The sequence below is a fragment of the Nyctibius grandis genome, chromosome 9 (assembly GCF_013368605.1).
Source record: "Nyctibius grandis isolate bNycGra1 chromosome 9, bNycGra1.pri, whole genome shotgun sequence".
Taxonomy (NCBI): domain Eukaryota; kingdom Metazoa; phylum Chordata; class Aves; order Nyctibiiformes; family Nyctibiidae; genus Nyctibius; species Nyctibius grandis.
In genome coordinates this window covers 10,034,955-10,062,801 of record NC_090666.1, presented here as the reverse complement: position 1 = coordinate 10,062,801, position 27,847 = coordinate 10,034,955, and the positions used below count along the sequence as shown (strand labels likewise).

At 37.4% G+C, this 27,847-nt stretch overlaps 1 protein-coding gene across 5 annotated transcripts in view; it reads left to right on the top strand.

Annotated features, from left to right (window-relative positions):
- The window catches only part of PARD3B (par-3 family cell polarity regulator beta), a 429,076-nt gene that overhangs the window by 177,376 nt on the left and 223,853 nt on the right, over positions 1 to 27,847 (top strand). For all 5 annotated transcript variants that reach the window (XR_011048762.1, XM_068407693.1, XM_068407691.1 and 2 more), the window contains 6 exons: positions 3,459 to 3,550; positions 13,797 to 13,883; positions 17,566 to 17,691; positions 22,079 to 22,437; positions 24,062 to 24,201; positions 24,977 to 25,105. Coding sequence is in view for 4 of the 5 variants with exons in the window: in XM_068407693.1 (XP_068263794.1) it covers positions 3,459 to 3,550; positions 13,797 to 13,883; positions 17,566 to 17,691; positions 22,079 to 22,437; positions 24,062 to 24,201; positions 24,977 to 25,105 (933 nt within the window). In the remaining variant the exon portion in view is untranslated. The remainder of the gene's footprint in view (positions 1 to 3,458; positions 3,551 to 13,796; positions 13,884 to 17,565; positions 17,692 to 22,078; positions 22,438 to 24,061; positions 24,202 to 24,976; positions 25,106 to 27,847) is intronic.

Below are 27,847 nucleotides of genomic sequence, written 5' to 3'. Positions count from 1 at the left end.
TGTCCATGTTGACTGTCGAATTGAGAAGACTGTGCATAATCACAGAGGAGAGAATGTTACTGATATGTACTCTGTCACTCTTTCTACTGTTACACATACGTGTTTACCTAATTTGAGAGCTGTCACATAATGAATATGAGACTCTCAAGCATTTGGGTTACAGTTGTTTGCAGAGGGCTATTATTTAATAGGATCCATCTCTTCTGCTGCAGTCCTAATTTGAAGAACATGCTTTTTTGCAGCAATAAGAAAAATAGTCTAATTCAAATTATCCCATGTAAATAAAATTTAAAAATTTCCACCGTTCTTGAATGCACATGCTTTCTTGGCTTTTGTTTGTACCACACCGTTTTGCATTTTATTCCTATTTTCTAAGTGAAAACTGCAATTCTCTCACTGTAAATATATTACACTGTCAGCTGAATTTGAGTCAAGTTTTGGGACTCAAGGTCATTAATTCTGCTACTATTGAAAAACTGACAATCAGTCTTTAAAATATGAACAAGAGATTGAGAATTTTTGTCTATATTGGATCATTGTCTTCTAAGTAGTGTCTTGTGCATTTTTGGCTTGGTATCATTCTGCTAGTTGGGGAAATGATCTGTTTGAATTTACTGAGCTTATGAAATGCTGAAGTATGAAAGGAATTTGTCCATTTGTAGTGATTGTTACGTGACTGGAGCTCTAATGTCATTCTCAGAGAGCTCAGTTATAATTTGAGTGTTATGATTCATGTTTCCTTGATCAGTTAAGACTTTAAATATATCTGGCTTTGAGTTTACTGACTTGAGCATGTGATAATCTGTGATATGTGTGAGCGCTGTATGCCTTCAAATTAAAACAGGCGGTGTGTGCAGGATGGGGGCTGTGACACTGAACTTCCCCCTGTGCGTTTCTGAAGTCCCTCAGCACGCTTCTGTCCAGCTCAGGAGAGGGTAACTTTTCTTTAGGAGCTTTTAGCCTTAAATTAAAAAAAAAAAAAGCAGCTGTATTTGCAGTTATGGACTCCAAACTTCATCCTCTAATTCCTCAGAGAAGTTCTGTCTTGTGGAATGATGGAAATGTGGAATTGTGGGACTCTTGGGCACCTTACAAGGCTGGACCATTATTTTCTGGTACAGGAATGAACATGCCTTGAAACATTTGTGGCGTGTTTTTAAATCTGTTCTTGAAGACCTCTGCTGAAGGTCTGATACCCCTAATATCTATAACCACACTTGTTATCCAACTTCAAGACACTTTTTGCTGCTCTGGTCTTTAGCAGAAAAGAAAGCTGTTGGTTGCTATCTTTTTGTAAGAACCTCTTACTTATCTTGGACTGTAACTGTGCCCTTACCAATGTTGTGCTGTGTCACTAAACAAACCTGATTCCCAGTATGAGATTAGACTTCTTGATCAAAAAATAGTTCCTTGTGGTTTAAAACCTGTGGAATCAGTCAACAGAAACATGAGATGAGATTGTGTTCTGAACATGTGTATTTGTCATTACTGTGAAATCTGTTTCCCAAGGAAGTGGAGATGGAGGACAAGTATGGAAGTAACCTCACTACAGCAAGAACAACAGTAACCAAAAGCCCAGAAACAGAGAAGTAACGTAGCTTATGCAGACTTGTGTGGACTGCAAGGAAGGCTTTAAATAGCAAAGCAGTTCTGAGGCAAAAGTAGCGAGTTCTCTGTCATGCACTAAGCAGCAATGTGTTGCAGCCAGTGTCTGGAAGAAAAGAGAGTCTAGTTAATTCACAACCCAAACTCTACTCATGGCTTGGCTATTTTCAGCCTTCCAAGAAGAAGAGCCTTTGTAGCACCAGTTTTTTCAGTGGTTAGCTAAAAGAGGTCAGCTTTGTGGGCAGCATTATTGTCAAGAGGTTTGTCATCTTCTGGCATCTGTTGCTACCAAGGCACTATTGTTTTTCGAAGATGAAGTCAACATATGAAGGTTGTGTGTCAGATTGCTGTTGCTAATGTGTACTGCTTGAGGTTGAGTTCCTGATTTATGAGGTTAGTATGGAATATGCTTCATATAACAAGAATCGCTGCTTGACATGTGGTTCCACTGTGAGAAGTGATTGGAAGAGATGGCACATACTCAGTACACGTTTTTTAAAATAGTTCTTTCATTAGTGACAGAAGTTTGCTTTCAGTGAGCTATATTCATCTTGCAGTGGAAGCCAAGTCTGTTGGCTTGTGCTCTGATTAACACAAAAAGAGAATTGCTACCAATAGTATAGGTTCAAAAGCAGTGTCTGAACCAAAAGGGGATCCAGCTTGATTTATATTCCAAGGGTTTGCTTGCAAGACTGGTCATGACTCTTTTTTAAAACGCAAAGCAACCCACTCTCACCCCCACTCCCTTGATACTTATAAACTGAAAATAAGTTCTACAAACTTTGAGGGACTGAAAACACCAAACCTTTAAAGCCATCTTTATGAATAGAGCCATCTTTTGAGAGAAATTGAAAGTTTTAGTACATAGTGTAGAGCTTTTATTGAAAATTAAATTACCTATCCAGTTGCCTTTGTTCTTTGGAATTAATTTATAACATTGCTGCCTTTTGCCTTGAGACAACTTGATATGGCAAGTATATACACTGGAAAACTGTACCACTGCAACAACAAAAAAATAATTATTAACTTTAGGCTTTATCTAGTTAAGATCAAGCTCTGAATTGAATTCTCTTAGTGTGTTGACAGCTGAAGATTTATGTCTTCCAGCTATATTCCTGTTGCAGAGTTGGCAGAAGTGACCTCTCCAAAGAAGGTCTTTGTTACAGATTTTGCTCTGTTTACATTATTGCCATAAGGGTCGCAGTGAAGTACAGTACATTAAAGCTAATATATCACCTGCTGACAGTGGTCTTATCTCATTGGTACTTCTTTCCTTCTCCCAGTATGGAAAAAATGCAAACATTGAGTCTAAGGATCATGAAAAGAAAGTTAAAGAATAGTTTTCAAGAGCTTTAGCATTAACATCAGGTCCCTGTGTGCACTGTATTTTTGTGTCTGGCCAAATGGTTACATAATTTCTTTTTCTGTGAAGTTACTGTGAAAATATGTCTTTACCAGATGAATGCTACAAAGGGATAGAAAGAGCAGAAAAAAAGCCATTGGGTTTATCCAAGGTCTATGGAATCCATTGTGAGAAAGGAGGTGCCTCAGGATGGGAGAGAGTGACATTCATGTTCGATAGCAGACAAGCGGTACCACGAGTTTCTCCAGTGGAAGCACGGTGGGATTCTGGTGTGAGGAGCAGGACTTTAAATACCCTCCTGTTTCTCTGAATGCTGTGTCACGTACGCTGCATACAGAATGGGTCTTTCAGTCCTCACCATCAGTGAAATGATGTTACTTATGATTTGTTTTCCCTTCCAAATATTCACTCAAATATATAAATACAGCCATTGTTCTATAAGCATAAATATGTATTTAGTTTCAAAATGTGCTTTGAAATCTCTCAACAGGGTCCTTCCCAGGTATCCTTTCAGGATGGGGAGATGAACCTCGCTGGACCCACAGAACTGTTGCTGGCTCAGAGGGTCCGGCTCCCTGTCAGGTAGGACCATCTTCTGTTCGGTGCTGACTCAAGTGTGGTTTGTCAACATGCAAGACAAGACTGAGTTCTCATACCAGCTGCACCTGTGAATCTGCATTGTGCTCATCATCGTCATGATCTCTTCCTCCTCGTCCCTTTCCCATCCTAAAAATGAACTCAGTTCACATACTGAAGCACGTATTTGCACATGACAGTCTTACACTTGTTGATGAATATGAATTATTTTATTGTGGTGTTAGTAGTATAAGGCTAAGGGGGAAATATACTACTGTTGTATACTCAGTGGTTTTGCTTTCTGCTCAGTGCTGCAAGTATTTAATGTCTTAAGATAGAGGATGTTCTTAGGTGGTATATTATATCTCAATAAATAACCAGTCAGTTAAATCATATAATCCTAAAATGACCTTTTTCAGTTAAAATGTCACCTCTGTTTTTGAGTGGTAAGGTTATTACTTTGATATCTCCCATAGTAGATCTATATCTATGTTTATACTCTGTGAAAACTATAGCCAATATTTGCAGTATTTCCCTGCTCGTTGCCTCACTTTAATAGTCAGATGGAATGCATCCTTTCCCTGTCTTCATTTATAACAACAGCACTGGCCATCTCTGGTTTATAACTGAAGGTGGTAGTGGTCACATTGACAGCTTGGGAAATAACTTTTATTTTGACCAGTCTAAATTTTGAGTGAAACTTAGGTAAATATATAATCTGTGTTGGAAGTCAATACAGTAAAATTTGAGAGCTGCATAGCTGAAACAAGAGGAAACTAGGTGTTCACAAGAGATTTAATAATGAACTTTGGGGTTTATTGCTCCTGAAATCACAGGGAAAATTCTAAACGGCTGAAATGAAGTAAAAAAAAAATAATTTTGCAGGTTACATTTGTTACACCAAAATGAACAAGTCGGGCTGCAATACAGTGTCACGGAGTAGGTCAGTCACATCCTCAGGGGTGGTAATAGAGGGTTTGACCTGGCAAAGTTAGAGCAAAATATTGCCATGCTGCTATTCCCCTGTCCCACCATAAGCTTAAAGTTCAGTTTGGCTGGTGATTCAGGTTGTGCTGAAGTCACCTTTTTGAGTAGGCAAAGGAATTCAGTCCTTTGTCCAATGTTGTGTTTGTTGCAGAGCTGTAGTGGTATAATAGCACATTGCATAACAAAATTAAGAAGTGTTATATGGCAAACTTTGCGTGACAGCTAAAATGTCAAAAATTCATTTGTTTTCCATTTTGATGATTGCAAATAATAATTTGCTATAATTTTGCAGCTTATAGTTGTTTGTCAAAACAGTATAAAATAAAAAACATTAAATAAACTGTATCTGCATGCCTCAGTCTTAGAGCATTTATCCTCACATCTGAGAAGAACCTAGTGTTAGTATTCCCATTTTACCTACGTGGGATCTGGGAAAAAGGCATCGAGTTATATACCTAAAGCCTGTGGGGAAGTTCGCAAGACCAGGGGACTCTAACCTTGGTGATCTTCTGGGCCATGCCAGGATTTTGGTAGACGGATGACCTTTCCTTTTAGAGCACATCAAAAATTAGTGTTTTCCATGCAAGAGAGTTATTTTCTTAGTTTTTCTTGTTCTTTGGGACATCATTTAATTTCTTTTATGGGAGACACGTGTCTTGGTAAGGTTGTGCTTTTCAACTTATCTGTTTGTTTGTGGTTTTCCTCCCTCTTGGAGGCCTCCTTGTCACCCGCTTCATATGCCCTTTTGTAGTTTCTTATCTTTCCTGCTGGTACTGATACATATTGTTAGAATGGTCTCATCATGAAAAGGAACTGGAGTGCTCTTCTAGCTTTCTCTGCACCTGCCAGGCCTCGAAGTTACACACTAGCTGATTAGCGTTCATCATGCAGGTATAGAACTTAGTTTAGTTGTTAATGCTTATTTTCTTTTTATGGAATGTTGCTAAAGACTTCTACAGCTTGTTTCACCTGTGGTAATTATTATGCATCACCAAATATATGCACTCATTTGTCTCTTGATCCATTAATTTCTAATGGGGATTAATCAAGCTCTGTGCATGCTATGCTCCTATTTACTGTTGTCCTTATACTTTTACTAGGGTGTTTTAGATCATCTAAGTCCTCTTAGGAATTTTCTGAGAGCATATTATTGTTTATTGAGTTATACAAGTCATTACTTGTATTTAGGATTCTTCAGAAGAAGGTTGTGATACTCTCATTTGCTTTTAATCTTCATAACCTGATTTCAGTGGCCACTGGAAATATCGACAATGAGAAAGACCTCTGTGATACTTTTCAGAGGTATTCAGTTTTCTGAAATGGCCAGGTCTCCTCTGGCATGTCACAAAACAGTCAATAATAAGCCTAGATTTCTGCAGATCTCTTGGGATTTTTGTTGAATTCTGCAAACTGTCTTGGTGGAGGAGCATGGAAGGAAAAGTGATAAAGAATGTAGTTTGGGGCCCACTCAATTGATGCCTGAGCATCAAGTGTTGAACAGACAGGGAGCAGAGGGAAGGTTGGCCACAGCAAGGTATTCCCAAGAACCTTTCTGCATTGATTGTAATTTTCTTGGAGATAAAATGAGTTGTCTTAATCTGGATTGAGGCTGATGCATTAAGGAGAAACACGGGGGGGGGGGAACAAAAAAACAAACAATCAAACAAAAAACCTCAACAAAATAAAGAGAAAGGAGCAGTGTTTCTTTAAATGCAGAGTCCCAGCAAAATAATTGTACCAAAATATACCTTGCTTGTGCTTCCTGTGTCCTGAGGAGTTTTTTTGAAACGCTATTTTGCCTGCAAGTGTTGGGATGGGTAGTATGATGATATTTTCCTCAAAATTGTGAACCATATTCAAGTATTTGTAATATATTCCAGTGGCTTCAAACAGTGAACTTAGGAGGAATTAAGAACGCATTTATTTTGTAAAGCAAAGTTAGTTGGAATGTCTGTGAAATTCACTGGAATTTCAAAAGTGAAATAATTTGAATTTTAAGGCAATGATTTAAATTCTTCTTTGGCTTTTCCCTTAAAAGTGAAGGGTTTTTTTTTAAACTCTTTTTACAGAAGTTTTTTCATTAGGAGTAATAGGTTTATAAAGGAAAATAATGAGTTACTAGAGACCATCTATCTTACTGGTATCTTAATTTGATTGAATATAAGTAAAGGTTTTATTAATAACATAGTATTAAATAAAAAAACTGTTTTTTCCACAAGTTGCAAAACTAGCATCTTAATATCTAATTTGACTCCTTTTACACTGTTCTTCCTGAAGGAGAATATTATTTATAATTCTCATTTGTGCAGGTATCTTTCTTGTTATATTTCAAAGATGTTAGGGCCATGAAGGACCACCAAGTCATCATACCTTAAGCCTTCATTTAAATAAGCCATGTTAAGTTAAGTGATGTTAATGAAGCTGATATTTCAGCCTAATTGTGAGCTATTCTATGCTATGGAAGGAAGAAGAAAAACTCTATTGTACCTGCTGCTTTTGCTAGAAAATATTCCCTCCTGTAACTGAGTTTAGTAATCATTATGACCTACAACACTTAAGCAAAATAGCAGCTAGTCACCTCAGAAAATTATCTCAGCCTTCTCATCAGAACACCGCCTGTCTGAGGTCAGTGTCCCTTCTCTAACTGCAGCCAATAATGGCTATTTCAGAGGGAAGCAGAAAAAAGAAAATCATAAAATATTATTCATGGTGGTGAAGCCTAGTCAGTTGAAGTTAAAGGCTTCAGACTTGGCTTGTTTTATATTTCTCACTCAAGTAGGAAAACTGTTCCCTTTGGAGAAAATGAGTTCACTGATTTAAGTAGGTAAAATTAGTTGCATGTTGGGTAAATTAAATGAGTGGCAGTGTGGAGGATTTTTAGCTCCTCTAATTCAGAAGCTAATAGGAAGGAAGTTTCTTTGCCTGGATTCTCTTAAAACATTTCACTGTAAAAGTACTGGGAAGCTTTGCAGGACTGTATCCCTCAGGAGTCTGAAAATTTTAATTTGACCTTTTGAGAGTTGAACTTTGCTAGAAGAGAGACTTTGAAACATTGGGTCATTGGCACATTTTTAAATGGAATAAATAAAGACAGGACTAATGACAATCCTCTTGTGATTTCTGAAGGTGGATTTTTTATTTTGGATTTGCTAGTAAAGGTGATGTTCGGAATAAGGGAAGCCAAGCTAATGCCATCAGTCTATAAAATTTGGTGTTTTTCCTTGCTTCCCTTCATGTTCTGGACTAGTACTGAAAGATTTTTAAAGTAAGAGCAGGGTCTTGATACTCTGCAGAAGTCAGGTAGAAATTTGTCACAACCTTTAACATTGAATGCTTTAGCACACTATACATAGTAATACTGTTTTTGAAAACCTTGCTTTTCTTAGTAAAAATGACTGAGTTAAGGAACAGTAAACACAAATCTGCTTAAAAGTGGATGTTTAGTTTAATAGCGATGGATTAGTTGGAACTCAAAGGGTAATTTATGCATAGATAATTCATTACGTGTTTTCGTTATGCTCTGTTTTGCTGTCTTCCCACTTCTTTCTAGCAGAGGTCAGGGTCAGTTCCTTGGTTTAAGCACTGTAGATACATAATTAAAGCGTAACTGCAGGTTTTTTCCATTCTCCGTAATTTTTTTTTTTTTTAAACCTTCTGTGTCTTTCGTTAGTCTGACAACACAGAAGTGGAACAACTTGATTTAAAGAAAAGGGACACAAAAACCTGGTGCCTGCAGGCTGTCTGGTTTCTCTCTAAACCTTTAGACAGTTAATCTTGTGAGAACTAACTAATTTTAGTGGGGAAAAAAATCTGGATTATGGTGGCATCTTTACTAGATTAATGCATTTTAGTTAGGAGAGCGTGACTGGTTACCTCTTCGAACCTGAAACTAGAAGATTCTGACATTATTTCATAGTAAATATTTCAACTTTGTGGATAGTTTGTTTAGTTCTGTGTAGAATGGAACAGCTGAAATGTGCCTGTTTCTTCTAAAAGAGAGTGAGCTGTTTCCTTACTGTGCTGGAAAGCTCCTTCTTGACTCTGCATGTTCAGTTGCTTTCTCCTCTCCTTGTAGGCTGCTCTCCATCCCTATTTAGATATTGCTCAGATTTTCATCATTTGAGTGTATTCACGCTATTTAACATCTTGAGCTCCAGTTTATTCTTAAGGGCTTCCAAGACATTTTCATCAGAGCTTTGAGAATCTAGTTTAAAAGAGGGAAGGAAAAATGTGGAAAAGGGGTAGGAGGTGGGTGGGAAATGTGCTGACAGCTTTAGTTGAGATGGCTACTCTGGAAGAATCGTTACAGATACTTCGTTACCATCAGCAACTGTACTGTTTTAATATGTGAAAGTAGTACATAGAGTAATCACACTCTTTATTTGGATAAATCTCTGCATGCTTCCTCTTTAAAATTCCCTTTAGTAACTTGACATCACCTCTAGGCCTGTGCTCTCTACCAAATGTCAGCAGCCCTTGTTCATGGATGCTCTCCTCCCCTGGAATGTCAGCATCGCCTGGTGGGGCTGGAGGCACAAGTGAAGAATAAGCGAGGAAGTGCAGCTCAATAACTTCATCTGTGAGCTTTCTGCGCTGAGTGATATTTCCTTTGGCTTTTACTTGGCTGTGGTCAATAAGAATGCCACAAAGTATGTTCAGAATATCAGCTGTGCTTTTCTGTTTGCAAGGGAAACATTGACATCCGGCACTAAGAGATTTTTTTCAGATACAGCAGCTTACCAATATGTACCTTTTCTTAAAAACATATGAGGAATTCGGTGATCTATTCAAAGGTTGCTGCTTCATCATGTTGTGCCTGGGTTGAAGACTTACGTGCAAGTGTTGAATAAGACTAAAATGGCAAAAGAAGATGCCATTGGAATGATAAATACTTGATCTGTGTTTACTCAAGCAGTAGATTCTTGTGACATTCACATGATGACAAGTTCTGCCCAGTAACCCATGCAGAAAGCAGCTTTTTCCAAGGTACTGTCTTCAGTATCTTGCAAAACAATCTACTGTAGACCGTATCTACTGCATTCTGCAAGAGAAATCCTACCAAGATTCACCTAGGATTTGTGATTTGGGAAGGTCAAAGCACCTTAGCGAACCTGATCCTGCTGCAAAACTCCAAAACATTTTATTTCTGGAGAAGAGGGTCCCTTTTAAGCATCTGTGTGCTCAGTGATTGAGTTTGGTTCTTCAGCATCTAACAAACTGCTAATTCTTGATACAGTTTTTCAGGAGAGGGAGCTATAGTATTTGACAGCAGGGGCACTGCCAATCTGAAGATCAGACTGATTCCCCACTGAATATGCACTGCTGAATATGCAGCACTCCATTGAAATTTTGCTTTCCATGTTGGAAATGGACTGCTGTGCATACTCGCTACACACGTGTACATCTTCTCTCTCTCTCTCTCTCTCTCTCTTTTTCTTTGCTAAACTACTCGTCATCATTTTTAATAATATGCATGGCAAGCCTTCCTGACAAATGTGATAGACTGTAAAGAATCTGGCAGAAATCAATAATCAAGCAATGAAGAATTTAAGTAGTGAACGATGATAGCTTCTTCAGGTTAAAAATGAATAGTACAGTGTTGAATGTGGTCTTGGATGCCACAATCAGGTCATGCTAGGCAGGTGTTCTCTCTTTGCTGAGACCTCTGAGGCACCTGTAGTGCAGCGAGGGGAAGGGGGATGGCAGCATGCATTTGAAGAAGCCTGAGTGCAGTGTTTCTAGTTGGGGTGAACCCCGCGGTTCTGATAAATTTCACTGAGATAAATGCTTTCTAAAAGCTCACTTATTTTTATTGCTGTAAGAATGTATCTATACGTATTCCTTAGAAACTGGGTTGCAAACTCAGCAAGGACCGTATTTTCTGAGGTAGGAGCTCTGTCTGCTCCTTGAAGAACACACAGGAGATCCTAGGCGGGTAGCACACTGAGGCACCCTCTGCATCGCTCACCGATGCTCCCAGCCTCTCATCCCCAGCTAGCAATTGGACTTGCAGGTCTTTTATACTGACTCAATAGGCCAGACTTGTTTTTTCTTTTACTGCAAAATGCATTTAAGATGTATAGGGGAGATTTAAAATAGGAGTAGGTCACTAGTAGGTTAATAACTTTTGAAATTTAATTTTTTCAAATTTGGGGGATTTCTTTGTTTTTCAAATGTGTTGAATATTGCGGAAAATCCATGAATTACCCTCTCTGTTGTCAATATCACAGCTGTCACGCAGCAGTGAAAAGCCATTCTGGATTTTCCCACCCCCTTCTTTCAGTTTTTTTAACTTGACTGTCAACCTGAAGAGTCCCAGCACCTTGGTGTCCCTTGTGCCTGTGGAGTTTAGTAGTTAGTGTTCTTAAAGCTCATCCTGTGTAGGACCCCATTCAGTCGTGCCCTATTCCCGAATACTCTCTCCACTATAGTGTAAACCGTAAGCCAGTGTGGAATAGTACGCTGCTGGAGTTCAGCTGGTCTTGTGGGCAGATTAAACCTGCTGGAAGATGGACAGCATGAATGAGCGATGTAAAATTTTTCCAAGTCTCTAATCTTTGAGGTTCCTAAACAAAAAAAAGCTGAATCCCAGATATCCTGCTTTTTAATTTTTTAACTGTCAGGGTTTCATAGGTATGATATAAAAATAGGTCCTCAAAGATTCTTAAAGTTGTTGTGAAGGGCAGTTTTCTTCTCAGATGTAACTAAGAGTTACATTTGTTTGAGAATGAAAAGTCATTCTGACTCATTCTGATTAAAAATATAATTCTAAAGTACCTTTTTTTATATATATGTATATAGAGTGTGCTCTTGTTTTGGGTATTTAGTGCTTTAGAACATAACTTTTAGGATGTGCCACAATGTTTTTAAAAGTAATAGACAGTGTAAGTGTTGGCTGTTTTTCTTAGTGTGCCGATTTCATGTTAGATTTAAAAATAAACTTGTATGTTTCTTTGGCTTTGAGCATACTTGTAACTGTAAGTGCATTGATTTAATATGACAGCTAACCTCTCTATGGTGATAGCCCTCAAAAAAATTCCTGCTCTATTTTACAGTTGCTTAGGAAGACAACTCTGCCCTGGAGTACTTGAGCAACACGGGGTTATCTGGGGACAGCTAACTTATTTAAATTTTCCCTGTACAAGTGAAAGCCCATTCACTACTTTTGATTATTTTCTGGGTATATAGGATTTGGCTACTTAATTTGATCTATGTTTTGATTCTGTAGAAGTTCAAAAGACAATAAAAGTAGCCTTTTAATTATTTTTTTTGTCTGTTAAGAGAATTGGAGGAAGTAGAAGATGGAACTGAAAGAAGAGTTAATTTCCTATGCATGCTTTTTTGAGGTTTTGGTTACCACCCTGATTAGCTTTTCTGACCAGTTTCACTAGAAAAAAAAAAGTTTTCTAAAAAAACTTACAGGAAGATTTTATCAGGATTTCCATGTTTGATTCATGAAGAGAGAGGAATACAGGAAACGGAAAATCAGCAAATATAAATACCTGTTGATTGTGCCTGTATTAGAAATACAGTAACATGAAAATCTGTTATGTTGGACGCAGTTCAGGGTCTGTCCATTTCAGTTTTATGGAAAAAAACCAACAACCTCCCAACAAACAAACTCCCTCCCCAAAACACCCAACAAACAAACCCATCCCATGCCCCTAGATCCAAAACCAAGAGAAAATGATATAAACTTATTTTCTAGTCTTATTCCATATTTAACTGACCAAGCTAAGAATCATTGTATCTAGGGCAAGTTGCTTCTGATTAATCATTATGCAACTGGATAAAGGTTCGTAACAACAAAAAAATATATATATATTCCTCCATTATTAGAAAGCAATGCCAGAATTTGTCTAAGATCATTTGCAGTGATTGTCCTCCTTGTGAGAGGGCTGAGCTGTGCCATGTGTTTTTATATTGTATCTAATCTGGTGTAACTGTGTGTTGCCACGTCAAAGGTGGTCACAGATTCCTCCCTTATACCTGTGCATTTTTGCTGACTCTTGCATCAAATCAAACGATTGTAAGACCTTGGGTCAGTGGGATCAGCCAGCTGATCCCGGAGGAAGTTTTGTACTAGGAAAAATTCATTTAGAGGTGAGGGCCTGGTGGTGCAGAAGAGTCAGCTTGGTCATCTTTCTCATCTTGCAAACATGCACTCTAGATCTGTTGCATGGTTTTTGGAGAATGGTTAGAAGTCTTTTTCTCAACAGCAGCCTGCACTTGCCATCAGTTAGACTGAGTAACTCATGGCAGTATATAAAGTGGCCACTTGTTTCAGTTTTACATGTTCTGTAAACACTATAGGATTGGCGTGCAAGCGAAGAGCTTCTTATAGCCTGAATGCATTAGGTGTAAATGGAAGTACCCAGTAGTTATCCACTGGCTGCTAATCCTTGTTGATGAGTGTTGATGGTGTTCAGCACAATTTGAGGGGAGGGGATGTTACAGAAGATGTAGACTAGTATAGAAAAAAATGAACGTGATCTGCTAGAATGCAGACCTTAATCACTTTTTTTTTTTTTAAATATTCTAGCCAATTCAAGTACCTTCCTTTTCAAATTATGATCACCCAGAATAGAGTTAAGGTCGCTGTAAGGCTGGCAGTGTAAAATAGTCAATAGGAAATGAGACAGCACATAGCCATGAAATGGCAAAAATCTGTCAGAGGTAATAGAGAGTTTTTTGATGATGGTGTTTGAGGAAGGAAACTTCCTGATAAAGTGAGCTGAGTTGCACTTTTGATGACGGTTTGGTTTGTTCTTTGTTTGTCAGTGGGCTTGTATGCAACTGAGGGCAGAATTCAAGATATTTAAATATGATTTGACTAATTTGCTTATTGGCTTGATGTCCTTAATGTGTGATCTTCATGTTTATAATGTGTCCATATGGGGAAATTGACTGAAGCAGCTCACATGGAGCTTAAATTAAGAACATACAGAATAATCTTTTTTTTTTAATGATGAAGCCTCTCCTGACTTAAAAGCTTATTCTTTAATATTCTGGTTAATTTACTTAAGGGTTGATTTAGGAAAATAGCTAATACTTGGTATCTTTCCCTTTCAAAGTACACAAATACTAATCTAAAAAAAAAGAATTTGGTAGCCATTTTACATTTCATTGTATTTTGATATATTAGTGAGCTCCGAGTCGAATATTTTTTCTGTCCTTTCTGCTATCTGATCAATCAGGAATTTGTTTTTAACAGAGAATTCTGTGAAGAAGTGTATGAGTTGTGTTTCCCTGTGCTCTTTTATAGTGAAATGACAAAAACAGTGGAGATTTCTGGGGAAGGTGGACCCTTAGGAATACATGTAGTGCCCTTTTTTTCATCTTTGAGTGGAAGGTAAGAGATTTTCTGCATTGCTCAAGAAATATATTAATGAAAGGATTTCTGCTGTGGTTTTCTTAAAATGCCTACTTTTTAACCATAAGGAAAAGAACTGCTTAAAAGAAAATTGGTCTATGACATTGTCTTCCATTACCAAAATATTTACTAGTCTAATTTACATATAAGACAATACCAACGCCTTTGTTCATATATATCCTTTTAATTGCCTCTGTTTTTATCTTTGAATGGTAAACTAGACTCTGTAGAATAATGTAATGCTAAAGGTGTGGGGGCTAGGGGGTTGGTTGTTTTTTGTGGTGTTGGGTTTGTTCTGTGAGTGTGGGGTTTGGTTTTGGTTGGTTTTTGTTGTTGTTGATTGGGTTCATTGTTGTGGGGTTTGGTTTTTTTTTTCCCCCCTCCAATTGGATTTCTCTACAGAGGTCCTTCCTTAGTGACATACCAGACAAAAAAGTAAAAAAAATATGCTTGCCTGTTCATGCCTCATATTTGTCAAGCCACCTTTCAGATTTGGTTGTATAGCATTTGTAAAATGTGCACTATACCATGAACTTTTCTTTGTTACAATACGATTAATTATAAATGATTTAACATAGTCTCTTGAGATCACAAAAGCCTATTATAGCAGCGTGTTCGTATTGATGTACTGTAGTTAAGACTGTGTCAGCATTTTCATGATAACTGTTTTCCAAGCTATGTAACTCAGATGTTAAAAAAAAAAAAAAAATTCTAGGCTGAAATTTGACATGCGGAGGCTTAGCCAGAGAGTTACTTTGACACTGGCAGCCCTGAATAAGAGATGGGAAATTGCCAATGCCATAAATGACACTACTTCATAGTAAAATGGCTGCCTGTAACACAAAGACAATTACTGCAAAAGTAAAAGTTGTCTAATTCTTAAATGTTTCTTTACTTGTCAGCTTTGATGTAGGACAGAGAATGTGAAGGATTAAATTGCCTTGTACAGGTCTGTGTGTGAATGTTTTCTCAGCAAGATCTGAGTTTGTAAGTGGACTCAAATTCAGAGTATTTTACTTGCCAAAAGGCAAAATAGATGTCCACCTGCTGCCTGGAAAAATGTCGTCACTGTCTCAATAGGAAAGCTGGTCTTCGATGGGAACTGTAGGAGGTCTGAGTTGTGTCCTTGGCTTTGCAGTCTGCCTGTTTGTCTTGAGAAAGGCACTTGTGTTTGTTACCCCATCATGAAATGCAGACGATAGTTCTTTGATATAGGCATGCCATAATGGTTGTAGTGTTTACACTGTATTTCAAGATCATTAGGTAAAAAATGTGATGAAATTGCAAGCTATTAAAATCAGTAATTATTGTGACTGTAATACAGTTCTGTACTGAAGTATCATTGTGTTGGGTGCAGCTTTTAAAGACGTCAATAAAGAAAAATTGGAGTTCCTTGGTCTACATTGCGTGCGTGTTAATGTGTCCTTATTTACAAATGCTTTTGGGGATCCCTTGGAGCAAAGGGATTTTTGACAGATGGACTACTTGTTTAGACAGTTCTCTTGAAATTTTAATGATCCTTGGCAGAATCATACCAATATCTTTGTAAAAGCACTAGAGTGACTTAAATCGCTTGTCCCTCTTATTTAATCAAGCCCAAGACTAGTGTATAAATTTTAACTCATCGTAATGTGAGAAAGTACAGAAGAGCATCTTTATTTCTATTAATGACAAGATACAATTTATGTAGGCACACTGGCCATGACTAACTTGGTCTGGTATTTCAGTTGTAAAGTTATCTTCTAATAAGGTATTCCTGGCTTTAGCCTAGTGCTGCTGCAGAACAAAATTTTTCTAGATGTAGTTAAAACATTTTATTAATTTACAAAATCTTAGTTTATATAGGAACTACAAAACTAATGGAAATATTTTTTCCACTTTCTTTTGCACTTAGATGTCATTAAAAAAGGAAATTAAAATTTAATGGTGCATTAAAATAATGCTAAAATTGAGGCTGCAGAAAAAAGTAATGGAGCAATGAATTTAAGCTGCCACAGCGTACATAGCTTAAGCCACTCGTTCAGGTATTACAGCACACACAAGTTTCAGACAAGTGGGCAATCCTACTGCATTATATGGATGCAGCATCTAAGCACAATAGGATTAGTGAGCAACCGCCTTAGAATCGTAGAATCGTTTTGGTTGGAAAGGACCTTTACGATCATTAAGTCCAACCATTAACCTATCTCTGCCTTAATTTGTAATTTCTTTTATTTATCTACTTTTATTGGTTTGCATCTTAACGTAATTATATTTCATTAGTTCTTAGTATTTAGTTTTCTGATTGCCACTAGTTAGATGTTTGTCATCAACACAGCTGTGACCCCTTGCCACCACTGCCCCTATGAATACTTTAGTGAAGGGTAACACAGGTTGTAAGAGAATCTTAGAATCATAATTTGTTCTGGTTGGAAAGGACCTTTAATATCATCGAGTCCAACCATTAATCCAATAGATGAAATCATTCTTTTCTGTTAGATGTCTTGAAGAAGTAATATTCAGTGGGAACCAAGTTTTCACTTAAAGTACACTGATATGGCACAAATATAAATTTTAAAATCTGTTTATACAGTAAACGTAAAATCAGATGCATGGTGAATACAGTGTCATTTGAAATAGTTAATGACGTGCTGTGAATCTGTTGAATGGACTTAAAAATGAGGGGCAGTCATGAATCTGAGAAAAAAAATACAAGATGTTTTGTGATTGGAGTGCTGGTATGTTGAAAATTGCACATTAATATTTTATGGAGTATAACCAATAGAAAATGGTCTCTAAAGGTCATCTGTTTTTGATGCTGATGTGGCATGGAAATCTAGTGCATAAAACTTGATTATAAAAGGTCTTCACAAACACACAGTTGTCAGGGTTTTTGGACATTATACTGGTGTCATTGGATATATCTCTGTGGAGTTGTAGTCTGCAATACAGAGATGCTCCAGGTAGGTCAGAAATAGCCTAGTGCTCCCAGCAGTTAACCACACTGGAATTTTGCACCACCCACACTTGTTCACTTAACGCATTATCAGAAGTTTCTGTGCTGCACCTCAGTTTTCAATTTGCATGTAACCTGGTAACAAACAACTTAGGTTTTGATGTTCTGCTGCTCTGCTGTCACATAAATAAATAGTATTGCTGTCATGTATCAAAACAATGGGCTTCGGCAACTGAAAAGTTTCAGAGATTTTTCAGGTGTAGAAATAGTGGTTATTTTTTATCTTATTCTAATGCCTGTTTAGTTTATTATAGTTGAGTTAGAAAACTACTTCTAATCTGTTTGTACTTTTCTTTGGAGCAATGTAATCTTACTTGGTGGCAGACAAATATTGCATAGGCTACATTCACATTTTTAACTGGATGGGGGAGATCTAGGTGTTTTTCCCAGTTTCTCCAAGTATGACCTACAGGACTTAATGCTTCCTGAAGTTCTAGCAAGTAGTATGGCATTACTGTCCAACAGTTTTTCTTGATGTTTCTTGCAATTCCCTCCTTTTTAGTTACAGAGCAAGCTGGAAATCCTTTCTCTAGGTTAAGCACTTCATAATGGTCTACTTTGTCTCATCTCGTACACAGTAGAGATTAGTATCTGTTTTTAATTGCTGTAAATTCATACCAGCAGAATAAGGATAGTTTTCACTTTTTTTTCTTTTTTGCCTTTTAGGATGCTGGGACTCTTCATCCGTGGTATTGAAGAAAATAGCAGATCTAGGCATGATGGGCTTTTCCATGAAAACGAATGCATTGTGAAGATTAACCACGTGGACCTTACCGATAAAACCTTTGCACAGTAAGTGTTGGTTCACTGATACTTTTAACTAGCAAGGATTTTATACAATACTGTGTTTATTAAGTGATTCGTGTGAAGGGATAACTATTTATTTTGGATAAAATGCCTGTAAAATTGATACCTGGCAGAAACTTTTTAATTTTCTTTCTGAAACCTCCAAATAAGGTGAAATTCGAGGAGAGGAATCTTCTTATAGTCTTAGTGAACCTATTGTGCTTATATAATTTAAATAGCATTAAGTTTTTTAATAGTTATCTTCACTTTGTAATTCTTCTGTTAATTTTTCCATATTTTCTTTGTAATTTGTTTCTCATAAGACCTTCAGTATGAGTCAAAATTGCAGCATGTTTTTTATTGTTCTTTTGAAAATGAAATAAGATTTTTTTTTTTGGTGCTGCAGCTTTTTGAGCGTTTAATTTTTTAAAAATACTAGTACTGTCAAACTATGATTAGTTGAGATAAATGGTAAGTCTCGCCTCTTATGACTTTTATTAAAAATCTGAGACATTTATTATCTATCTCAAATTACTTTAAGTAACAGGTTGCTTTGATTGGCTGTGAATTAATGTGACATTGTTGCACAAAAGAATAGCCTCTCAAATTTCACAGATATTTACTGTAGTAATTAAATACTAATTTGTTTTTACTTTTAATCCATATGTTTAGACAGCTGAGTGATTGTTTATAATAAAACAAAAGCCTATTGAGATCTCAAGGGAGTTGAGGCTTAACTTTCTAAACAGTAAGCCAAATGTTCAAGATTTCTATACTAAAATCAAATAAGTAATTTCACTGTTAGGGGAAAATATTTGCAAAATAGGTTTTCATAAAACCAGCGTAGTTCTGTAGTGTAGGTATTACCTTGTTTCTGAGGCTGCACTTTTTGCCTCCTGATAGCTTTTTGAGTTACTGCTTTCTGCATGTTTGGAGGTAAATGTGTTCTTCTGTGATGTAGTACATGCCATTCTCTTCCACCCATGGGAAAGCTTCTGCATAAGAGATCAGCTTCATCAGAACATAAGTGTTGGTATGATATTAAAATGTGCGTTGCCTCATCTGTGCAGTTTTGTAATGAAGATGTATCCTTCTCAAATGAGATGTTGCCTGAATCAAAACCTCTCTTTTCAAGATTTTATGTGATCTTTTCTTTACAAATTTATTGCTTCCTTTGTGTTCTTTTCAGAATGTAACTACATCTCCACAGGCCTTAAGCCCATGAGATGTATGTGGAGTGGACAACTCTGCATATTTTTCTGTAAGATTACTAGATTTTTGGGACAGTTAGAAATATTGCCGTAAACTTTCCAGTTCTCTGTCAGGCTTCCCTTCAGAATGAGAAATACAGGACACTTGGCTTTCTCTGAGTTTGTGTAAAGTTTTGGGAGTTGGAAGGGATGTTTACAAAGACAATTGTTAGAGAGGCCAGTGTTGTTAGACAATCTCTGTGTCATTGGGAGAGTGAAAGAGAGAAGTGACTAAAAGGTGATTCAGAGCAGAGCCTAATTCAGTTGGTCTAAGTCACCTTATATTACAATAACAACTAGTGTGGTTGCAGTGGCGTTAGATCTGAGGAGAAAAACTGCGGGCAGTGAGGACTCAACATCCACTGCGGGACTGGGGGGAGTATTTTGGACAACCTCGCCTGGTCCCATGCCCTGTTATGTTGTTCTGCTGAATTGCCTTCCAGAATAGCCTTCTGCATCATCTCTCTTCCCTGGCTGTTGAGAATGGCTAAAGAAAGCAGCTTTCCAGGTTGAAACTAATCTCAGTGAATATGCCTTTTAGTCTTCATCTGGCATGACATAACTGTACTAACCTGACAGAGGTCCAAGTTACAGAAATGCAGTAATTGTAATGGCTGTGACAAAGTATTGTCCCAGTGACTCTTGACCCAGAAATAGTCATCAGATTCTGCTTGGAGAGGAAAATCTGTTTGCTAGTTTCAAATTGACATTTCTTCATAACCCTTGTAAAAGCTGTTTTAACACTTAGCAGAGACTGTTTCATACTGTCTCTTTCCATTTTCAGCAGAGACTGTGTAGTATTGCTCTTGATGATTGCTGCTTCTGCAGCTGTAATAGCAGCAGCCTACTTTCTGTATTCCCATGTTTATAATAGTTTTATATATTGGGACTGTCGGTCTGCTTTTTCATTTGCTGTTAATCTATTCAATTACATTCTGTTGTGTTGTGGAGTTTCTAGGACCTCTTTTAATTGACTCCCTTATTTCTTTAAAGTATGCATTTGGGGTCTCAAGAAATGTAAATTTCTCCATCCGTTATTTTTTCTCTTTGAAGTGCAGCCAGTTATTTTGCCCCTGAAGACTGTATTTAGGCTTTCCCACAGGACGTCTTGTGTTATTTCCACTATTTTTTGTTTGAAGGAGATCTTATATTTTCTCTTTCATATATTTAAAATATTCATCTACTGAAACTGAGTTATTAAATTACCTTGAAACATATGGCCAAGTGGCTACTTGCAAGGATGAAGATGGGGCATGAAAGAAACCCGGTTAAGACTCTGCATCCTTATGCTGGAAGCATGCCGTGGTTTCTACGATCAGGATAAGGTTTGTCCTTGAAAACCTTCACAGGCTATAGGTGAGCGCGTAACCTATAACCCCTGCAGACACACTGGGACAGTGCTGTTATGGTTCTGAAACCTAATCCTCGAGGGTGGTGCTGGAACCTACAACACTCTCCCTGCTAACTTTCTTTTCCAAGTTTGCAGTTTCTCTTCTGGCAGTGTCTCCTGACAATTAATGCAGTTTTTCTGACTCTTGGTGCGCATACACTCAGTGTAGCTAAGACGGTTCTTTCCCGCAGCAGTATCCATTGGAACTGCCCCCTGACTTCAGTGTCTTCATGCTGCAAAAAACCCTCCCAAAACAGCCCCTCCATTCCACTACGTACAGCTGCAAGGTGGAGGTACTGTGCATCTCTACTGGTCTGGGAAGGCAGTAGGTGTGTATTCAAGATGTTAACATTTGCAGTGGCTTCCTTTCTGTATCAGTGTAAAAAAATGTTTATTTCGGAAGTACTTTCAACATTGACTCCTGTTGCATAACTTAGTGTAAATCCAAAGCCAAGACTTCAGTGAAATACTGACTTTGCCTGACTAACACACTACAGAAAGGTAGGAGATATGTAAATTGTTCTCAAAAGGACCCCATGATTTATTTAAAAATTAATGTGGCCATTACTTCCCCTCTTGACCCGATTCTGCTAAGCAGAAGTTCTTGATTTTTCATTCTCAAAATGTACTTCAGCAGCTACTTCTATTTGTACTTGAGTTGTCTTCTGTGATATGGAAGGAAATCAGTCTGCTTCATCAGAAGGTGGGAGAGGAAAGCACAGAAAGAGAAAAGTCTCCTTTCTTCCTTTAGAATCCAAGATTCATAAAGTGTCTTGATTGACCAAATCTATAGGTAACTCAAAATCCAGGGAAGGCTTTATGAACAGTTGCTTTGGCCAGCTTGTCTTAATTGCCTTGCAATGCGTGGGAACCTGAACACTGTATTGTTACCATGTTATCAGTTCAAGGGGACTGGTTTCATCAAATGCTCTAACACAGTTTCTGATGTTGCAGTTGAGCACATCTATAATGACATTAAGTCAAGTCCACATATCCACCTTAGCAAGAGGTTACCGCTTGAAAGATGCGAGTAATACCTGCCTATTTATTTATCCATTTATGTAGAAACGCAAAAATAGTTGCACCTTTTCAGTCACTTGTTTTTTTTCTGGTGTCTATATGTCCCATACCATCGTCCTTTTCTGTTGCACCATTTGCAGTCACAATATTTCTTCTGAAGATGTCCATATATCCCATACTCTCATCCCTTTATATTGCTGTAGAATCAGCCAGCAGTTGCATTAGGGATGATGAAGGAATCTGAGGGGCCGTTAGGCTGTACTCTGAAAAAATGGAGTCTTGACCTTGCCCAGAGTAGGTGTATCCACCAGAGCAATTGGTCATAAGTGCTCAGTGTGCGAGTGCCAACAAGAAAATATGTAACAGACAAACACTTGAAAAAAGTAGCAAGCTATAACCTCAGGAGTCTTTTGATGAGCTTTTGCCATCAGAACTTTCCTTCCTGATGCTCTGCATGCAGAATTGTGTTCATCAGTTTATTCTGGCTAATACATTTTCATAGCAGCCTAGGAATCCTGACAGATGTGCTGTTCCTACTTGAAATGTAAGGAAATGCTGTAGTTTAGAAATCTTATTTCATGCGTACTTTTTAGAAAATGGACCCTGTAGATGTGAAGGTAAGGTTATTTCTTCACGTTTAAGATAAATTTTTGTCTTATTCTCTGTAAACAACTTAAAACTTTTCCCAGATTTTCCGATTTGTTATGTGAATTTTTGTACCTTTCTTTTAAAGAGCTCAGGACATCTTCCGTCAGGCAATGAAATTTCAAAGTGTCATCTTGGAAGTCCTTCCTCCGTATAATCGAGAACAATATGAGAAGTCTGCTATTGCTCCTCTTTGTTTTCTGGATAATGAAGAAGGAGTTCCAAAAACAAAGATTCCACCTCCTGTTCATCCAAAACCTGCTCTGAAAACAATTAATCTTTCAGGAGCAAGCAGCTTAGAGGCAGGTGTACAGGCAACACTACAACAAGCTAAGAGCCCCAACCTCCCACGTCTAGGTAGAAAGTCGTCTTCTCCCTCACTGTCTCCCCTTATGGGCTTTGGCAATAAAAAAAATGCAAAGAAAATAAAGATAGACCTGAAAAAAGGTAAGTCTTTGGAGATTATATGATTAATTCTGTATCATGTTCTCTATATTGATACCCTAACTTTTAACTAAACTAGTGACATTAAAAGTACAAGCAAGCTATTTACGGTTTAAAAGTTCCAAGAGAGGTAAAGAAAGAGGTAAAGAAATGTTAACAGTAATGTTCTCAACGGTCAGCTTTCTCATAAATGTTGGATGCATGTTATCCAGACTTGCTGATTTTTAAAACATCTCAGTTACTGATTGTGTGGAAAGTATTTCTTTAGCAACATGCAATATTAAGAGATGCTTCAGCCTTTTCACAAGTACAGAATAAAAATTGGAAGTGTCTGCTGGTGACCTTTGTTATTTTTATTAATATCTGCTAATTGACCAGCACTGTTATGACATTCTTTTAAAGATGTGTTTAAAAATATACTCTTCTCTGTTTCATGTTATCCAAGAAGTTGACCACAGATTTACCTGTCTTTCCCTTTTTTATTTTCTACAAACCTTTTCTTTCCATCTGTATTTAGTCAGCTGTCAGCAGGCCAAATTTTGTGTATCTTTAATTGCTGCTCCATGCAGATGTCTGTCTTTGTATGGAGTAACAGGTTTATGCACATATAGTAAAATATGCTTAAGCAGATCCCAATTAGCATTTATATTTCTGTTTAATTTCTGTTTCTGATTTGCCTGAGAGTTAAATTTGATGCCTAGAAGTGGCCCTTTTAAAAATTGTCTGTAACTTTATTCTTTTAACACATAATGAATGTAATCAAGCTGTCATGTCTTAATTTTTGTATTTCTTAACTTAAATCACTCATTTTTACTTTTGAACTCTTCAGCTTTGCATTAACAGAACTTGCTTCAGAATTTTTCCCATTTTAGATGTAATGCTTTTGATTTTGAAACAACAATTGGTATTTTTAGAAATTATAGGAATGTGATACTGACATGATGATATCTGAAAACTATCACATGAGTAGCAATCCTGCTCAATATAAAAAGATTTTTGTGCATCCTGCTATTCCTGGCTGATCTTGGTGGTTTACAAAGCAATACCTGCTAATATTGATTTTACTCCCTGATTATTTGTTAAAGTGTTTATCTATTAACACTTGAGGTTTTTTATTTCCCAGCAACAACCAACTTCACTAATGGAAGCTTTGAAATATCACTTGTCGTTTCTTAACAGCATGTAGTCAGCAGTTTTTGCATTCAAATCATGTGACATTTTTCACTGTTCACCAAGTTTCAGTAAAACCTGCTCAATTATATTTATGCACGTAAATAAGCAATTCTGATTTGTTTCAAAGACTATTGACACTAATGTGCAGGCTGATACTAAAACCACCTAGAGAAAAGGTAAACGCTCTAAAATGAAAGTTCTTTTTCGTTTTGTATTGTTGTAGCCTATCCAAAAAGACGTCCATCTGTAACTGTTGGAGGAGGATTTGAACATGTGTTCTGATGTTGATAGAATTCTTCTCTAGAGCATGCAGAAAATAGGCTCATGTTTGCTTTCTTTTTCTTAAGAGCTAACCTGAATGAGCGTCTGTAATATGTTACTGACATTGTTTATTTTCTTCTAATGATCATCATTTGCTTGTTGAAATTTATGTTGCGAGTTCTTTATCTTCTAGGTCCGGAAGGACTTGGTTTCACTGTGGTTACCAGAGACTCTTCAGTACATGGTCCTGGTCCAATCTTTGTGAAGAATATTTTACCAAAAGGTGCAGCAGTAAAAGACGGTCGTTTGCAGTCAGGAGACAGAATCCTGGAGGTTAGGATAAACGTCTGTTATATTTGCATTGCTGAGTATTGATCGCTGGTTTTGGCATAAATATTTTATTTCCTTATGCATGCTACTGAGGTATGGAATTAAAATTCTTGACCTTGGTTTAAAAAAAAAAAGTCTCCTTGCTTTTGTGCTGTTTGTCAACAAGTATTTTTACACAGCAATTTGGAAAAAGGTGCTTTTCACAGGGGTCCATGGGATGTTTGAACAAGGGGGATCTGATAACATCTTGGTTCTTAAAGTAGATAAATGTATCAGTTTAGAAACAAAACATGTCTTGCCTCTCCAGCCATGTCCAAAAATATCTGATTATCATCGAGGTGGTTAAGTACTCATTTTAAGGCATTTTTTCTCAAATTGGTCTGTTTAAAATTTTCAGGTATCTTGTGACTTACAATCTCATTATCTAATGGGTTATTTCTACTTACTAACCTGAAAAAGCTCTTAAGGTAAACAGTTTTAATAATACTTAGGTCTTGTTTCTGTGCTTTTCATCATCAAAGTGCTTTACAAACTAATTAAGCCTCACAAACCCCCTGCAAGGTGGGTAAGTACCACAGACCTGCTTTAACAGATGGTGAAAATGAGGGGAAAAAAGGTTAAGTGATCTGTGCAGGGCCAGAGGGGGAGACAGGGTGGGAGCTGTTGCTAAGTTCTTCTTTGCTCTCAGTTGCTGAATTACACCTGTGTTAGGTGAGGGGAAAATGACAAAAAGTCATACTCACAGATGTGACATCCTCTGTTCTTTTGTGTCTGGTAGGTGAATGGACGGGACATCACTGGTAGGACCCAGGAAGAGCTTGTAGCTATGCTGAGGAGCACAAAGCAAGGGGAAACTGTCTGTCTGATTGTGGCTCGACAAGAGGAGGCCTTTCTACCTCGAGAGCTGGTAAACTTGTTATTTTTTCCTGAAGAGTGATATTGAAACAATTCCATGTTTTAAAACTAGCCCAAGAAATAGAAATGAACTGTTGTTGGCTGAGAAAGCCAGTGAAGGGTAACTGTATAAGGCTTGTGTTAGAGGAGTATTTATACTTACATTTTATTTTGATTGATATTTGATTTTATCTACTTTAGATGCAATTTTTCATCCCGAAAATGACGTCATAGGCATAACTCACAGGGGAACATTGTAAATGAACTTTGTAACTGTGACATCAAGCATGACCAAAAATGGATTATTCTCTTTCAGAAAAGCAACAAACTTTACACCAGAGGTTTAAAGTGCATGTTATGAGTCCTGCAGCTTATCAGTAACAAACTAGTGAGGGTGGCTGCCCCCAGGAGATGCATCTCCTAAGCCAGGTGCCAAACTGCAGGAGTGGCAAGGAATAGAATTCTACTGCACTCCTCACAAGTTTTGGAAGCAAGCTTTTCCTTGGCTGCTAGTCTTTGACTTAGTAGGCTCTTGCACGTCTCATTCTATTCTACCTCCAGTGTTTGATTTTCACTGTTTTTTTTAAATGCTGGCATGAAACTGTGTTCTCTTTTCTCTCAAATAGACAGGACTACATCAGTGTAAAAGTGCTATCTGATACATACTTGTTTCCCCTCAAAGAAGGTCATCTCTTTGGTTGTCTGTTCCTTATCTTGATTGATGGCTATACTTGACCTTTCATTAAGAAGTTCTCAGGATAAAGGAAGGACAGCATTTCCTGCTTTTGTCTCATTTTATCTCCTTTAAAGAACACAAACCGCCTTCATTCTTTTCTTAAGAATCCGCCTTCTTGCTTTTCCTTTTGCTCTAGACTGTTAGCAGGATCTTCTACAGAAATCCCCCATTATGTTTCCTCACAAAACATTGCTAACAGTTTTCCTCATTTCCTTGTTACCAGTTGGACCTTGTTGAGGTGTAAGGGTGTCTGTTGCCTATGGCAGGATAAGAAACTGGAGGGAACTTCAGATTCTCTCGTGTGAGCCTTTCCTCTTGTGCCCACTTTTTCCTGTAGTAGAGCAATTGTGAAGTGTCCTAAGAAAACTATTTTTGTTTTCATTTTCCTTTTTTATTGAGTTATCTTTAAGGAAGATAATAGCAGAATATTTTCACCCTTGTAATTTGCCATTGGTTGTCAGTGATTCCTAAAGCACCCAAGTCTGTTGTCATAATGCTGTTTAGCAAGCCCCGAGCTGTAGAGTCAGTGTCTGTGTGGATTGGAGGGGAAATTTCTGAGTCTGAAATTACTAAATTATCTATTATATTTAGGATTTATTTTCTTCTACCAGCTCTTCTAAATAAGAGCTTATTTTTTGAAAAGGCTACCCATCAATGATTTTTTCTTGTGGATTTTTTAAGTTATAAAACACATTACTTGGAAAATGTACTTTTAAAAAAGTATGTATTCTTCTTTTCTCTCCTGTTCCCACAACATTATACATTATACTTTGTCATAGTACAAATTCTCTTGGAAATCACTGTAACAGCGTGTGGGTATAAAAGGCTGGAAGAATCTAAAAGCTATTTATAATTTTTACCTGCCACAATTGCCTGCTATTAAATTCTAGCCCCTACAGCAAGGATTAACTACCTTTCAAAAGGTGAGTTACTTATGACTGGCATGATTGAAATCCAGAAAGTGGCCACATCTATCCTGCTGCCTTGACCTTCGCCTAGATTGCTTTCTCTGCGAAAGAATGATGCACGAGTGATGGCCCTCACTGTAACAGTGATGATATGTGAATTCTAATATGTTCTGTGCTTCTTATTATCCTAATCAAGTACAATATAATACAAATGCGAGTTACTGAAATACATTAGATAATTTTATGGAACCAGCCCTTCTAAATTAAAAAGCCTTTCAGCAACATCTGTTTGGTAGCTCACGGCAAAAGTGTGGGTTACCATACCACTAAGCTACCAGATGTTGATACTAACATGATGCTTGTTAGAATTCATGAGATGTCTGAGAATAGTCTCAGCAAAGATCAAAAAAAAAAAAATTAAAATTGGTTTAGCTTTTTTGTTTTTAGCTTTAGCTATGATATTACATTGGACTAATCCTCTGCTACCTCAAAAGTACAGTGCTGTTTTGATCAAAGAGGAGAAAAAACCCAGCACTTTAAATGTTTGTTTTTGGAAGGAAAGGCAGGGGATAAGCCAATATTTTTCAAGAAGAGCTGCAACTGAATGCCCTGACTATGTAACATGCATGCAGAGTTTACCTAAATACTTGGGGGTTTGGTTAATGCCTGGCAATAATAGGGTAATTGCTTTATATCAGACTTGCTCTTGATTTGAGCAGTTCTCCAGGGACTGTAATCTGAGAAGCTGTTTTCCTTAGATTCCCTGTTACGTGTTGAAAGGAAAAGGAAAAGGACTGCCTGGTTAATGTGCCCACTCCTCGCAGCTTCCTGTGACAAAGGTGGCTCTGGAACTTGGACCTACTGGAGACCATGCACAAAACCACTTTTGAGCATGTTGCTCTGCTAGAACTGGGTTCTTACATTGGTTTCTGGAAAGAATTTGATAACTGCACGGGCACGAAGCAAATAATATAACAAAATAACAGTGGGTGGCATTTGCATGAGTCTGTAATAATATAATTTGACTTCACCTCGTAACAAAGCTGTGGTTTGGAGAAAGCTTGGTCTCACGAATATTTTCTCTTCAGTAAGCTGGATGGGAGCAGAGTTT